General features: G+C 46.0%; 1 protein-coding gene across 1 annotated transcript in view; it reads right to left on the bottom strand.

The window, feature by feature from the left end:
- EFCAB6 (EF-hand calcium binding domain 6) overlaps nt 1–16,886 on the bottom strand; it is a 227,974-nt gene extending 211,088 nt beyond the window's left edge. Inside the window, 2 exon segments of the mRNA XM_073789209.1 lie at nt 16,064–16,194; nt 16,878–16,886. Of these exon segments, the coding sequence (XP_073645310.1) occupies nt 16,064–16,194; nt 16,878–16,886 (140 nt within the window).
- Between the last annotated feature and the right edge of the window lie 441 nt (nt 16,887–17,327).

Here is a 17,327-nt window from a genome sequence, read left to right as displayed (position 1 = left end):
CCAGGAAGATCCCACATGCCGTGGAGCAACTAATCCCATGTTCCACAACTACTGAGCCTGCGCTATAGAGCCCACGAGCCACAACTACTGAAGCTCACGCACCTAGAGCCCATGTTCCGCAACAAGAGAAGCCCGTACACCACAAGGAAGACATAAATAAATCAATCTACTTCTTTTCTTAAAAAAAAAACAAAAAAAGAACCTGCTGTATAAAAAAATTAATAAAATAAAATTAAAAAAAGAACTGAAATTATAAAATTCTTAGGAGAAAACAGAGGTGTAAATCTTTGTGATTTGAGATTATGTGATAGTATCTTAGATATGACATCACAAACACAAGCAACCAAAGAAGGAATGTTAATTGGACTTCATCAAAATTAAAATTTTTGTGCTTCAAAGGACACTATCAAGAAAGTGAAAAGACAACCCACAGAATGGAATCAATTATTTGTCAATCATATATCTGATAAGAATCTAATATGTAGAACATATCAAGAACCCTTTCAACTCAATAATAAAAAGGCAAATAACCCAATTTAACAATGGGCAAAGGATCTGAACAGACACTCCTCCCAAGAAGATATACAAATGGCCAGCAAGTGTATGAAAAAACACTCAGCATCATAAGTCATTAGGAAAATATAAATCAGAACACAACAAGCTACCACTTTGCAGCCACTACGATGGCTATAATCAAAGTAACAAACAATAACAAGTATTGGCGAGGATGTAATGCTACTGGAACCCTCATACATTGCTGGTAGGAATGTAAAATGGTTCAGCTGCTTTGGAAATAGGTTGTCAGTATCTCAAAAAGTTAAACATAGAGTTAGCATATGACCCAGCAATTTTACTCCCAGGTATATAGTCAAGGGAACTGAAAATCTATGTCCGCACAAAAACTTGTACATAAATGTTCATAGCAGCGTACCCACAACAGCCAAAAAGTGGAGACAACCCAAAGGTCCATCAACTGGTAAATGGGTCAGTCTATTCATTCATGGACTATATGTAATTCAGCCATAAAAAGGAATGAAACACTGATTCGTGCTACAATAAAAGTGAATCTTGAAAATATTAGGCTAAGGCAGACCCAGAAGACCATATACTATATGATTCAATTGATATAAAACATGCAGAATAAGTAAATCTATAGAAACGGAAAGTAGGTTAGTGGTTACCAGGGGCTAAAGGAAGGGGGAAATGGGACTGCCAACGGGTATGTGGTTTCTTTGGGGGTGACAAAAGTCAGGTAGTGGTGATGGTCATACAACTTTGTGAATATACTAAAAGCCAGGAAATTGTATACTTTAAAAGGATTCATTTTATGGTATGTGAATTACATCAGAATTAGAAAGAAAAAGGAGGAGGAGGGGAAGAGGGAGCAGCGCTTGGTGGGCAGAGAGAAGCTGCTCCCCTGGACGCCTCTGGCATGGGGGGTGCCTTCTCAATAATTTTTAAGGTAATATGTTTACTTGATGGTTATTGAGAATGCGATTAAAAGACCTTAGAGGAAGCAAGGCCAAAGCCGGACACAAAACCAGATGCCTCCCAGAGACAGTCCCGGGGGACGTCCTTGTTTATCTTGGGCGCTGTGGGTCTCACCCAGGCTCACGCCCCCACTGTTAGAGCAAAGCTGGCCGTGCTCCCATGCCTGCCAGCAGAAGGCCCTGGCGCTCAGTGGTCACCACGTTATTACATGCAATTATGAATTTATGACTCATGGATTCTGCCGGTCTGTGGCTTATTGGCATTTCAAAAATCAGGGCAGATTTTCTGCTCATTCCTTTCTGGCCGCTCTCAGCATCAGAGCAAGAAACAAAACTCTCCCTTGCCTCAAGTGAATCAGGAAGCCTAAGTTCCAGCTCTACAGGGAAGTTTTACAGCCATCAATTGTCTGAGGCTCCTAACTTGGCTATCCTTCCCAGCAAAAAAAAAAAAAAAAAAATTCCCTACTGGGCTTCACATTTAAACGCAAGTGTGTAATGAATAATATTCGAAAACAGTTGGATGTGCATGGCACTATACGAGTATAGGAAATCAGGCTAGGCAACACCTCTAAAGCACTTGATCTGAAGAATCTCAAGTTTACAGGGTTGAAGAAATGAATCCGAATTTTTTCATGTATAGGAAATCCACATTGGCCAGTGCTCTGCTTCCCTCTCTTCGGGCAGCCCTGACTACCTGGCACGGTATCAGTCTGGACCTGTCTTATCTGCCACCATCCGTTGGCAGGTCCCTGTGGGCTGATGCCATGTGAGGCTGAGAACTTCATCCAGAGTGCCAGATACGTCCTTCTTCAACTAGGTACATTTAACTGAACTGAAACCTAGAATCACAACATAGGTAAATTTCCAGAAGAACGTGGCTTGGTACATGTTCATACAGTCAAAAAGTGTTTATTAATCTCCTTCTAGAAGCTTGGGGGTCAATGAACAAAACTGACACAATCATGGACCTCATGGACCTTATATTCTAGTAATGGAAGACATACAGTAAATTAAGTAAATTATACACATGCGTAAGGGCTATGGAGGTAAATGAAGCGGAGGAGGAAAACAGGTGACATTGAGCAGGGATCTGAAGGGAACCAGAAGGGGAACAATGCCGCGAGGAGGACAAAGAGGCAGCAGGAGGCTAGATGGAGGAAAACCACATGGGTCCCCGTGAGCCTTAGGCTGTGAGTGATGTGTGAAGCCGCTGGAGGGTTTTGTACAGAGAAGAGGGTTACACAAAGGGTTATGACCTGGACTTTGCATTTAAAGGAGCCCTCTGGCTGTATGTCAAGAATAGATCTACATTTGGGGAGGGAGGGAGACGCAAGAGGGAAGAGATATGGGGATATATGTATATGTATAGCTGATTCACTTTGTTATAAAGCAGAAACTAACACACAATTGTAAAGCAATTATACTCCAATAAAGATGTTAAAATACAAAGATCTACAGAGGCAAGAGAGGAAGCAGGAAGTCCATTTACAAGTCTACTGCAATCATCCACGCAAGAGAAGCTGTGGCTTGGACCAGGGTGCTTTTGGAGAAAGTGTTGAAAAATGATCAGATTCCAGACACATTCTGAAGGAACAGCCAATGTATTTCCTTACAGACGTGACCTGGCAGGCAAGAAAATGGCGGGATTGAACGGCTATTAACTGAGATGGGAGAGGCCGTAGGTAGGTCAGGTGTGGAGGAGGAGATCAAGAATTCCTTCTGGACATATTACAGTTGAGATGCTTATTCAATAGCCCAATAGCCCTACTGAATAGGCAGTTGGATGTATGAGGGACGAAGACAGAAGTTTGGGGATTGTCAGCAAACAATGTATATAAAGGCATGATATCAGATCAGCCCACCAGAAAAGTAGGTGTAAAAAGAGAAGAGCTGTCAGGGCCAAGCCTTGGGGTATGCCGACATTCAGAGCTCAGGGAGATGAGGAAGAACTGGCACAGGCGACTGAGGGAGAGTGACCAGTGAGAGAGGAGAAAAACCAGGGGACTCGAGTGTCCAGGAAACCAAGTGAAGAAAGTGTGTCAAGGAGGAGGGGGTGATGTTGTGTGTCAAAGGTGATAGGGATAATCATGTAAGATGAGGACCAAGAACTGCCCTTTGGATTAAGCCAGCTGGGAACCACCCATGACCCTAATAGTAGCCATACTGGTGGAACTGGGTGGTTAGGAGGAAGCCTGTCTAAGTGAGTTCAGATAAACTCAGAGAGGAGTCAGTGACAGCAGATAGAGATGCCTGTTTCAAGGAACTCTGCTGTAAAGCAGAAGGATGGGAACCGGAGGAGGGATGGGGTCAGGAGAAAACCGTCCTTAACACAGGAGAATCAGTAGCACGTCTGGATACTCGCGATCGCGACCCAGCCTCAGGGCCAAGAGGGATGAAGCGGGAGAGAAGGGAGAGAATGGCTGGTTCCCATAGGTTTGCCTGCGGAGACAGGGTCTCCTCTCGTGGCCAAGCCTCCTCTAGGCGCATGGACCGTTCACGCCTCGTGACAAGGAGAAGAGAGAGCGTGTGAACGGATATGTAGAGGAGGGCGTGTGGCAGTTCCCTTCTGCTGGTGTCTCTTTTCTCTGTGAAAGCTGGGTCAGCAGCAGCGAGTGAGGACGGGGAAAGGACATGGAATGAAACCGTCGTCTGGAAGGGAAGGCAAGCAGGAGAAGCAGCAGCAGTGCCAGGAGTGCTGAGCCCCCCGAGGCCCGTGGACAGGAACTCATGGGCCAGTACTCGTGGCGGTGCCGCGTTTCTCCAGCCACATTCAGCTGCACGGCAAGGCCACTGAGCTAGGTTTACCTGGGGTCAGAGTTTTGAAGAGCACATGTGATAAGGCAAGGTGAGGGCATGTGCAAGGGACGCGATGACATGGCACAGAGGGCTCAGAAGGAGCACCAAGGATGGCGAGGATGATCGTGTACGTGAGGTAACTGGACCAGACTGAAGAAGAGACAAGGGACTCAGCTTAGGAAGAATTTTAAGAAGGGAAAAAAATGATTCAAATCCAATTAGCATTTAAGAGGGACTTACTTTGAACCAGGAAATGTGCTTAAGATTGATGAAAAACTCATTTAACCCTTCCCAGGCCCAATCACTTACTGCTCTTCCCGTTTCATAGGTGAGGAAATGGGTGCTCAGAGCAGGCAAGCAATTTGCCCAGGAGCACAGTGCTAAACCCCGAGCTGGGTCCAGAGTCAGGCTCTTCCCAGGTATCAAGTTTGCATGGCTGTCAACAGCCAAGGCTTTCCTGCTGCTTTTTGCAAAATTCACAAGTTCCTTGAAGGCAGTGGCGAGTCTCTGGCACCCCCATTGCTGCCTGCACGGCTAAGGTTCTGGTCTCCTGCCTGACCTGCTCTCCAAGCACGGGGGCGGGGGGATCCTCTGTAACTGCGTTCCTCGTTGTGGTTATTGCTGATGCAGTTAACCACTTTATTTTATCCATAAATTCCCTTCCTAATAACAATAAGGCATGCCAGGGCTTTGGCCTCATGCCTTATTGCACCACCTGAGGAGCGAGATAATCACCCAGAAATGTACTGCCTGTTGTGCATTTTATTACTTGAATACAAAGAGATTCAATTCAAGAAACACTTAGTTGAAGACAGCACACACACAAAAAAATAGTAATCATATGAAAAGTAATGCCTCCTAATGCTACTGAGTACACTGCAGGGAATAAGCCTCTTCCAGCGGGAGAACGGTCTGGATGACCCGTTGGGTCTTCTCCAGTTCTAATTTCTACCAACTGCGGGGTCATAAAAGCTAGTGAGACTTCAATTACAATACAAATACTCAGAAAAGCCAAATCTGGATCACTCTGAAAACGGAGCCTATGTGGATGTTATACCTAAACGTTCTTGGTGTAAGCATTTTCCAACCAACTCTGCTCTCAACCGCTCACTCTTCAGCGAATGCTGCAGGCCACACACTGGCGAGAGTGGAGGAACAGAAAGAGAAGTATGGCCCACCCAGCCCCCAGGAGTTCAAGACCTAACTTGGGATGTAAAGAAAATGGCACGTTTTAAAAGAACAGGAACAAGGTATCCCCACAGGACGTCTAACTACCCTGACGTAGCTTACAGAAACTCAGTGACACCTGTCTTCCTAGAGTTGATGAGAGTTGAAGTGCATCACCCCATCGCAGGGGTTACGCTAAAGACTTTGCCCAAGAGATGTCCTCATCAGTTCATCTCAAGAGGACAGGAGCTATTATTCCATTTTTAGATTCCTCAAGCAGACATAACATGGTTTTCTATTGTTACTAAAACCATTATTTTCTACATGCATTTATTTTCTATTTAAAAAAATTAGTTTTGGGAACTTCCCTGGTGGCACAGTGGTTAAGAATCCACCTGCCAATGCAAGGGACACGGGTTCGAGCCCTGGTCTGGGAAGATCCCACATGCCGCGGAGCAACTAAGCCCGTGCACCACAACTACTGAGCCTGTGCTCTAGAGCCCATGAGCCACAACTACTGAGCCCGACTGCCACAACTACTGAAGCCCATGTGCCTAGAGCCCATGCTCTGCAACAAGAGAAGCCACCGTAATGAGAAGCCCGTGCACCGCAACAAAGAGTAGCCCCCGCTCTCCGCAACTAGAGAAAGCCCGCACACAGCAATGAAGATCAAACAAAGCCAAAAAATAAATAATTAAAAAAATTTTTTAAAAGGCTATTGAAGCAGACATCCAGCTTTGAAACAGTGGTTCTTAAAATGTGGTCCCTGAACCAGCAATATCAACATCACCTGGGACCTTTCTAGAAATGCAAATTCTCAGGCTCCAACCCAGACCAACCAACCTGAAACTCTGGGGTGGTGGCCCAGCCATCTGTGTTTTAACAAGCTGGGACCACTGCTTTAGAAGAAGCTGAAGTGGATTTCTAAGTACAAGTCTATAGTTTTTAAGGAGGCTCATGTGTAAAGTTCCCGGCTTGATATCAAAATGAAGCTAAAAGACCAGCACACGTGGCATTTAGGTGATTCTAGTAGCGTCACCTCGCAATAACCTATTTTGCTGGCCACTGGTTCATCATCAACCTTGTGAGTTAAGACACCATTATCCACATGTTTAGAGGTGGAGAAATGAAACACCACAGGGAAAAGCCAAATTTACTCATGAGGCCAAGACCCAAAGTCGCCTGAATTTAATCCTAGGCTTTTTGCCCAACTGTGCTAGGGGTCTGCACTCACCCAGGTACACGTGAGGGGTCTGTGTGCATGCTCACATCGACACATGGATAAGAACAATGAAATCTGCACATATTAATAGAGTAGTAAGAAAACCTGTCAATTCTCAAGAATGGATGCCTCGCACTTGCAGAACAGTCTAACAATTCTGCAACCTACTCAAAATAACATGTAGAAAATTAAAAGCGAGTCATCTACATACATATCTAATCAAATATTAGGATTCCGGGGTTCCTGACACCAGCGTGTGAAGCCCAGTCCGCCTCCCCCGTCTCGGTCTCACACTCCCTTAAGATCTTAGAATCGGCTGGCAACCCCTCGTTTACTGACCTAAACATAGGAATTATAAGAATGCAAGTTGATTTACAACTATATTCCAAATGATAGGGTATCATAAAAAACAATTTAGCCAGTCATCTGAATTCAATTTAGCGGAAAAATCCCTGGTTATAAACCAACCTTTTCCCCAGCCGGTGGCCCCTGGCATCTGAGCCTCGGCCTTCCTGCGCCCAGGGTCTCCCCCGACGTCAGGGTCTCCTCAAACCCCCAGGCAGGCTCTTACCTTCCTCCCGAACCGCATTTTCACAAATACCTTCTCTTGCAGCATAAATTTCAAGTCTACCCACATGCACCACAAGGCTCACCCACACCAGCTCAGAAATCAAACTCCAAATAAAACACAAGCCTCTCACAGTTTGATCTGGTGATTATTTACCACTATTATAAATAACGATATAGAATATGTCAAAACAGAAAGACATGTTTAGCACGATGTTAAGAGAAAAGGTACAGTGAGGTATACGCTATAAACATGATATAAAAACGTATTTCCACGGGAGGCCAGGGTCTACAGGGCCTCATCTTGCAGACAAAAACAGCTCTGCTGGGCTGGTGCGCACACTGAGCTTTACCTTAAATGTTCTCTAATAAACGTATCACAGCATGTTAGATATAACATGCCTGCCGGGGCCTACCCGGCAGCATGTGACCCGGCTCCTGCCTTCGCCACTCTCCCCACCTGCTTCCCACGGCCCCATGGGCCCCTCTGCCCAGATCCTCTCCTCCCCCAACTCCTCCCCCAGCTGACTCCTCTCACCGCCTGATCCACATGTGGCCATGGCCTCCTTAGAGACAGCGCCCTGCTTGCCTTGCCTACATCCTCCTGGTAGAGTCTCTCATCACAGCCTGTCCTTCCCCTGCACTGCACTCACCTCAATGAGTAATTATACTTTCATTTGGGAAACTATACACTAGATTATAGGCTCCATGAGATAAAAGTGTTTTTGCACTACTGTACCCCCTGCCCCAGAGCACCCAGTATCACTGGAGCTCCAAAAGCATTTATCAAATTAATCACAGCCCCGTCTTTCAAACAGCACTCTCCAAAAACGTGCGCGCGCGCACACACACACACACCCTGCCACTCCTTGGTCTTGTTTAGGATCGTCACGCTCTTTCCCACCATCCAAGGTAGAAGCCTCGGCATCATCTGTGATTTCTCACTCTCATACCCTGTGCCGAGAACTAGTGACCAGGGTCAAAGGTTTTCTTAATTAACACCCATGACCCTCATGATTGTTTGATGTCTGTGTTCCCTGTTAGACCATCAGTGCCGCGAGAGCAAGGAGCACATCTGATGATGGTGGTCCAAAAAATAATGCTTACTGCGTTTAACTGAATTGAGTGTTGTGGTTTGGGGATCGTTTATATCAGCATGAACTCCTTGATGCTCCGGAACACAGATCCTGAAGAAAAGGCTTATCCTGTTTCGCCTGTAACACGCCTTCTCTATCATGGACACAGAAGTCTAGTTTCAGAAACTGCCTCAGAAATTCACTCCTGCCTAATGAATATTTTCAGACTCACCACCACACCTAATGTGATGACAGATACAGCAACAGGCAACAGAAAAACAAGCTGCGTCAGAGAAACTGACCACACGTCAGCTGTCAAGCAGCTGTTCCCAGCTCAGACATGGTTTCACCGGCAGCCTTTTAAAATGTAATCCACGGAAACGACCGCATCCTCCCGGCTCCTGTGAGCAGACCAGGAGTGTCGAATGTGTCCTATTTATAGTGCAGCCGGGCCCCAGCAAGTCCTTGGATGCTGGCAAAGGGAAGATGAGACGGTTTCCCAGCTCGAGTTCCATAACGGAAAGTCGTGGGGCTGCCGCCACCTACAGCCAGACACGTGGACCTGCACTGTCCAGAGAGCCCTGCGGGCCTGGCGGAAGCATCTTCTGAGTTCACCGTGGCCAGCTAACACCTGTGGTCACGTGCAGCACCAAACGAAGGCCATTCGACTTTAAAATTTATAAGCCGATGCTTGTTGATACGATATGTAAGTTCCTAGAGGACAACTGTGGCACAAGAATCAGCACTGAGCACACGCCTGCTGCGTGAACAACTGAAACAAACCGGATGGAAGTGATCGTGGTATCACCACCACTTTCTGAGCACCTTTGTCTCGAGGCCTGAGCCCAGCACCACACAGTGAACTCGCCAGGTTCCTCTGACCCGGCTGCTGACACAGGCGCTGGGGAGAGAGGAGCGCTTGCCTGGCCTTGGCTCTGCTCCACGTGGTGCTGGCGGCGGTGGCACTATCTGTTTTGGAGCTGTTTTGTTTCACTGCCTTCAAGATAAACTATTTCTGAATTTGTGAATTCTGAAAAGTAAGAGAGCAGTGGGGTTAGATGGATTTTCTTATTTAGCTTATCAAGCCATAGGAACAGAGCCCTCGGGTCTGCAAAATAATCCGATCTTGCGAGTTACTGGAAAATTGTGTCCAAAACCTTGGGCGGGTCCTTCATGTGAATTTCACACCAAATCTTAGGTTTCTCAGGTAGAAGTATTTTATGTCAACACAATGAGCACCACTTCTTTTCCCATAACTCAAACACACACACACACCACACACACACACACACACACACACACACACTGCACACACACACCACACACCACACATACACACCACACACAGACACCACACACACACCGCACACACACCACACACCGCACACACACACCACACACACAAACCACACACACACCACACACACACACCACACACACACACACACACACACACACCACACACACACACCACACACACAAACCACACACACACCACACACACACACCCCGCACACACACACCACACACCATACACACACACACCACACACACCACACACACACACCACACACACACCACACACACCACACACCGCACAAACTCCGCACACACACATATCACACACATCACAAACACATGCATACACACATACATACATACACACACACATCACACACACACACCACACCACAATCTCACACACACACCACTGTGGTTCCCTCCATTTTCCTCACATCAGCCAGAACAATCATTTTAAAATACTGATCTCCTCGCGTTACTTCCTTGCTTTAAAAACTCCAATTGCTTCCTACGGCCCTTAGAAAACTAGGACCAGAGTCCTTAACCGTGTCACAGGCCTGCTTCTTTCTCCACGACTCTGGCCGCCGGCGCGCCTTCTAAGCGGTCAGCAAGCGCTGTCAATGTTACTTGCACAACACGTCTTACCTCGACCCCCTGCCCTCTCCATCCCTCACGCCACGGCCCACGCTCGTCCTCACCCATCTGGATTCCAGAAAGAGCCCCTTAGATGCACCCAGGTCTCCAACTCCTTTCTGCTCCATCCTCCTCTGTTGCCAGGATTTATCTTTCTAAAGCACAGATACAGTTCCATTACTCCCTGGCTTAAAAAACGTGCAAGGCAAAACTACACACGTGTTAAAATTTCACAGGACTGTGCACCAAGAAATGAAATGAGTGCCTGTCAAAACCGGTGACATCTTAATAAAGTCTCTATTTGTTACTAGCACTGTAGCAAAGACAGCGTCCTGGTTTGCTAAGTGTGCTACGGTTATTCCGTAAGATGCTACCACTGGGGGAAGCTGGGGGCACACGGGAACTCCCTGTACTGATTCTGCAACTTTTTTGTGAATCTACATTGCTTTTAATTAAAAAAAAAAAAAGCCAACCAAAAACATGTACTTGCACTACTTCTCCAGGGTGTACAGACTGAAATCAAGCTTCTAACTGTGGGATGTAAGATCATTCACATCATTACTAACCTGGCCCCAGGAGGCTCTTCCAGACACACAGCTCCGTGCCTGCTGCATTTTTACACAGAATCTGAATGAATATACCATGTAGTCCCTCCCCTCTGAGTACGGGTTCATGCTTTTTCCTCCTCTGCCACCACACTCCAATTCATCTTTCAAGACTGAGGGTAGAGCCCCTCCTTCATGAGGCCTTCCTATCCTCCTTAAAACTAATCATGCCTTATATCTGGAAAAGGCGAAAGCTCTAATTCAAAGAGATACATGCACCCCAATGTTTACTGCTGCACTATTTACAACAGCCAAGACATGGAAACAACCTAAATGCCCATTGACAGATGAATTGATAAAGAAGATGTGGTACATATATTTATACAGTGGAATACTACTCAGCCATAAAAAAGAATGAAATTATGCCATTTGCAGCAACATGGATGGACCTAGAGATTATCATACTAAGTGAAGTGAGTCAGACAGAGGAAGACAAATAGCATATGATATCACTTTTATGTGGAATCTTTAAAAAATGACACAAATAAACTTATTTACAAAACAGAAACAGACTCAAAACAGACATAAAAAACAAACTTATGGTTACCAAAGGGGAAATGGGGGAGGGATAAATTAGGAGTTTGGGATTAGCAAATACAAACTACTATTTATGAAATAAACAACAAGTTCCTACTGTATAGCACAGGGAACTATATTCAATATCTTGTAATAACCTGTAACAGAAAAGAATCTGGGGACTTCCCTGGTGGCACAGTGGTTAAGAATCCACCTGCCGGGGCTTCCCTGGTGGTGCAGTGGTTGAGAGTCCGCCTGCTGATGCAGGGGACACGGGTTTGTGCCCTGGTCCGGGAGGATCCCACATGCCACGGAGCGTCTGGACCCGTGAGCCATGGCCGCTGAGCCTGTGCGTCCAGAGCCTGTGCTCCGCAACGGGAGAGGCCACAGCAGAATCCACCTGCCAACACAGGAGACGTGGGCTCGAGCCCTGGTCCGGGAAAATCCCACATGCTGAGGAGCAACTAAGCCTGTGTGCCACAACTACTGAGCCCGCGTGCCACAACTACCGAAGTCTGCGCACCTAGAGCCCGTGCTCCGCAACAAGAGAAGCCACCGCAATGAGAAGTCTGCGCACTGCAACAAAGAGTAGCCACTGCTCGCCGCAACTAGAGAAAGCCCGCACGCAGCAACAAAGATCCAACGTGGCCAAAAATAAATAAATAAATAAATTTATTTTTAAAAAAAGAATCTGAAAAAGAATATACATATATATGTGTAATTGAATCACTTTGCTGTATACCTGAAACTAACACAACATTGTTAATCAACTACACTTCAATTAAAAATAATAAAATTAAAATTAGGGCTTCCCTGGTGGCGCAGTGGTTGAGGGTCCGCCTGCCGATGCAGGGGACGCGGGTTCGTGCCCCGGTCCGGGAGAATCCCACGTGCTGCGGAGTGGCTGGCCCGTGGGCCATGGCCGCTGGGCCTGCGCGTCCGGAGCCTGTGCTCCGCGACAGGAGAGGCCGCAGCAGTGAGAGGCCCGCATACCGCAAAAAAAAAAAAAAAATTAAAATTAAATAAATAAAAATTTAAAAAAACTAATCATACCTTTACAGACAACTTGGTCTTATAGTTTTGCTTTGCCAATTGTTTTATTTAATAAAGAAAAGGACAGGGACTTCCCTGGTGGTCCAGTGGTTGAGACTCCGCGCTCCCAATGCAGGGGGGCCAGGTTTGATCCCTGATCAGGGAACTGGATTCCGCATGCCGCAACTAAAGGAGCCCGCATACTGCAACTAAAGATCCTGCATGCCGCAACTAAGACCCAGCACAGCCAAATAAATAAATAATTTTTTTTTTTTTAAAAAAGAGAAGGACAAAAAGGTCAAAGGCACCCATATTTCCATGACCTTGCTAGGGGCCGGGGCACGTCAAGAATAAAGTATTAATACCTCCCAGTCCATCCCTCTAGTCCCACATCTAGCTTCACTCTGATTCTCTGCTTCCAGACCTTTCTCTCGGCTGTTTATCTGTGCACCCTGCTAGTTAGTCAGTGAGCTCTTCCAGTGGAGAGAATCAGCTGCACTCATCTTCCTGTACTCAGCTCCTACCATGGGGCCTGGCACGCAGGAAGCACTCTATTAATCTTTGTTCTCAATGGACCCCAGTTATCAACACCTAACAGTGCAAGGGTAAGGAGCGTGGGTTCATTTTACCCTTGATCTCGAAAGCCAAGCAATGTTCTGAGTATGAGCGAGGCACTGTGATGAGCCCTTTAGGTCACCCCTGGCTTTGCACCATCTTCAGTTTAGGTTTTCTATATAAAGAGAATTAATAAATACGATTATATCAAAACTTGTATGGTAAGGTAGAAAATAGCAAGGATAATAAAACCAATGCCCCCAAACAAGCACCGAGTCATAGACCATCAGAGGCACTTACTAACCACAGGCAAAAACATGATTAGAAGGCTATTCCACTGATATATTTGTTTTACTTGCCAGATAAGTATTGATGTCCAGTTTCTAACAGATGCTATTTATATCAGAATCATAACAAAAGTGCCATCCATCTGCCTTGGCATCCAGAGAAAACATAATTCAACATGACAGTAAGAAATGTGCACAGCCAAACAGAAATGGCATCAGAAGCAAAAACTGTTGGAACTGGTATCATGGGGGGAAAATTATCACTTGACAAAACTGGAAAAAGTTGCAAGCAACACAAAAAATGTTGGCAGCTAAATCCAACTACTTGAGAAAAATCTTCTCCTTGTCTATTCTGATATCAAATGGATGTTTGGCAGATTCTGGGGCACATACACTTTAAAGCTCCCTTTTTAGACCTTCGTACACTCACTCCCTCATTTACTGAGCATCTCTACTTTTGGACAGTGGAAAAAATAAAGGGCTTGGAGTCAAGAAGACACGGAGTCAAACTGGTCCCACTATCTACCAGGCAAACCTGCGAGTTAATTAACCTCCTCCTGACCCAGTTTCCTCAACTGCAAAATGGAGATAATATCTCTCTTTAAAGCACGTTATTCATAACCTGGAATCTAGGGACAAGGTACACATGTGTGCATTTTTAGATCTTCAAACTCTCAGAGGTTAAATGCCAAAGTGTGTGTGAGGTGATTCTTCTCGAGAGAGGATACATGGCTTCCACCAGGTTCTCAAGGGGCGAGTGACCCACGACGGTTCAGCGCCACACTCCGAAGGCTGTGCCAGGACTCAGATGATGCATCTAAAGAGCCTGACACACAGCAGGCTGTGCTCACTCCTGGACAGCTGTCCTTAACTTTAGGTCCTGGGAAGGCACAGAAACACGAATCAGCCAGAGCCCAGGGTCAAAGGCAGGGAGACCATTACGGTATAAGGCGTTGAGGGTCGTCTCCGGGTTTCATAGGACGAGGAAGAAAGGCAAACCAAAGTCTGTCCAGAAACACTCCAGCGGGAGAAAACAACAGGGTGGAGGCACCGGGCACATCAGGACAGTGACCTGACCATCACCGCAGTGTCCTCAATGCCTAGACAGGGCCTGGCATACAGCAAGTGCTCCATAAGTAACCGTTAAGTAAACAAATGACTGGGACCAACCCAGGGTCCAGGATAAGACCATTTACAAATTCCCAGGAGAAAAAACACAATTCAGAAGGTGTTCCTGAAAACTACTACTATTCAAAAAATTTTCATTTCCAAACTCCTACGCAAATACAATCATCCACATTCTCTCCCTTAACAGTGAGGACACGCTGAGCCTACAGCCTGGTCACCCTGTAGTAAACCCGGCCACCCAGGGCTTGGTTATGAACCCCAGGAGAAATGTCCTTTAGATGGAGGCGTTAGAAATGCTTTCTTTTTTTTCCAAAGGAACTAAAATGCCTTATTTGCCTGGACAAAATGAATTCAATTGCTTTCTTTTTTTTTTCTTCTTAATTTTCTTCTCCTGGGTTCAAGAAGCTCACAGCTAATAAAACAAAACTAAAGCAGACTCACAAATATAGAGAACAAACTAGCGGTTACCAGTGGGGAGAGGGAAGGGGGGAGGGACAATATAGAGGCGAGGGGAAAAAAGGGGTTATTATGGGATTATATGAACTCATGTGTGTGAAACTTTTGAAAACTATAAAGCACTACAGAATTTAAAGAATCTTTCATTCAATGAAAAAAAAAAGAAGCTCACAGCTAAATTTGCAGCCCAACTATATTAACCATTACAGATGATCTGACTACTCTCTTTCCTCCTGAAGTTACTTTCCTATTTTACCATATTGTATATATTTTTAGAAGTCACCTCGAAGCCCAGTGGGACTTCTGGAGTACACACATATCTGAGAGTGTAAGAGCACTGGTCAAGAACACAGGCTCTGGGAATTCCCTGGAGGTTGGTGGTTAGGACTCTACACTTTCACTGCCGAGGGCCCGGGTTCAATCCCTGGTCAGGGAACTAAGATCCCGCAGGCCGCACGGAGGGCCCAAAAAACAAAAACAAAAATAAGAACACAGCCTCTGTCACCAGGCAGTCCTGACGCAGAAGCCACACGTCACCATCTATCAGCTTTGTTGTCCCTTAGCTTCTCTGCACCCCTGCTGTCTCATCTATGAAATGGAAATAATAACTGTATTTTTCATATGCAGGAAGTGAGCACTAAATTAAAAAGGTAATGTGAGGTCCCAAACTGTGCCTGGAACACGGTAAGTGCTCAATAAGTATTAGCCAGGCGGAGCAGTAGTAGTAGAGACAGTAAAACTGCAGAAAAACAGATGAAAAGATAACAATGGCGCCTGAAACAAATTAAACAAAATAGCAGTACAAGATTGCAACCGGAGAAAAAAGTGGAAAACGAGGCTCCTTCGTGCTCGAAGTGCTTCATGTTCATATGTTATTCATTCACAGAGTTTTCTCAAATGCTCCCTCCCTTTGCATCTCCTCTCCTAAATGGCGTGGATATCCTAGATAGCAGTGCGTTGAAGGTGAATTAATATTTAACTAGTACAAGTATTCAACCTACACAGTTGCACAGCCTAGACCTGGGGTATTCTTAGATAAGTATGCTGTACAAAAAAGGTCAGCTCGCTAGTGGTATTTAAAGGAAGGAAGCAACTGTTGGCTTCTTGCCTCACTCACACCTTCTCATCTGTACTGTACAGCTTGTTTGTCAATCCTGGCAGGGGAAAGAGTCATCCAAGAAAAGCTTCAGTGACCATGATGATCTACTAACCTTAAACATTCACTCGATACCTGTAAAGACGCTTTATTAAAGCGACTGTCTGGTTAACAGCCAATGGCGTCCCGCTGGATTCCTGCTCTGGGCGGGCGCCAGACTCCTGGGCACCCTCCTGGAGCTGGTTCTGTCTCCATGTGCCAGTCAGCTGCAGGGGTCACAGCATGGGCGCTGTAGAGATCTCTGCACAGGAAGAGGTGGACAGCTGGAAAAGGTCAGGGAAACGGAAGACAAAATGGACAGCAAATTTAAAGTCTCATGTAAGCATTTCTTGACAAATATCTACAAGCACCTGCCATGAGCCAACAACTAAACTGATGGTATAGGGAAAGGGAGAGCACAGGTAGCTGAAATAAATCCTTGCCCTCCTAAAGCTTCCAGTAAGGCTGAGTGGGAGACAAATATGTTCACGGAAAATCAAAATTCTTGCCTGATTCACTTTCGATTCCCCAGAACTTAGCCAAGTAAATGGTGAATTGAAGACAACGGATAAAAGAAAGAGATGAAGGAACAGCAGTATGTGAAAAGTCAAAAAAAAGTCTTTACAGCATTTCTGTAAGTCTACTCATTTAGGGGCACATACAGCTTAAGAAACATGATTAAATTACTCCTCTCGAAAGTGAAGTAGGAGTCCTCTTAACAGGGGCAAGGCATCCTGAAAGGCAAAGATTTTCAGGAGAGAAGGAAAACGAAGTGTGGGGTGATTTAACCAACAGTCTTAAAGAACCTCTGAAATTTCAGAGTGCTTCCAAACAACATTTCTGAGAGAGGCAGGGATAACTCGTGCGGCCTGAGGAAGAAGAATGTTCCAGAAAGACCAGAGATCCTGACATGCGACATAAGTGCTGAGTTTGAATTCTGGCTCTGCAACTTCCGGTTGTGTGATTTGGGGACAACCCCCTTCACCCCGTGGAATTCAAGTCCTCATCTATAAGGCGGAGTTTAAAATATTCGAAAGACTGCTGTGGGGACAGATGAAATAAGGGACATGAAGCATTTTGTAAATTGGAGCGATGTAGCCCTCAGAGATGCAGGGAGGCAGATTCGCCATCTTCCTCGTTGCTTACAGTCGGCTTCCCCCACACAAACGAGACGGTACTATTCACTGCAGTAGCCCCAGGGCCGACAACGGCTCCTGCCAGAGGCAGGCGCGCCACACACGTGTGGAACGAGTAAACGGGTCACCAGCCCTATGCCACGGACGGGGAGGGGACGCTCCGCGTCCCGGGGCTGTGGGACTGCCAGAGCTGCCCGCCCGGGCCCTCCTCAGCCCCCCGGGCT

This window comes from Tursiops truncatus, chromosome 11 (assembly GCF_011762595.2).
Source record: "Tursiops truncatus isolate mTurTru1 chromosome 11, mTurTru1.mat.Y, whole genome shotgun sequence".
NCBI lineage: Eukaryota > Metazoa > Chordata > Mammalia > Artiodactyla > Delphinidae > Tursiops > Tursiops truncatus.
This window is presented reverse-complemented; position numbering and strand designations above follow the sequence as displayed.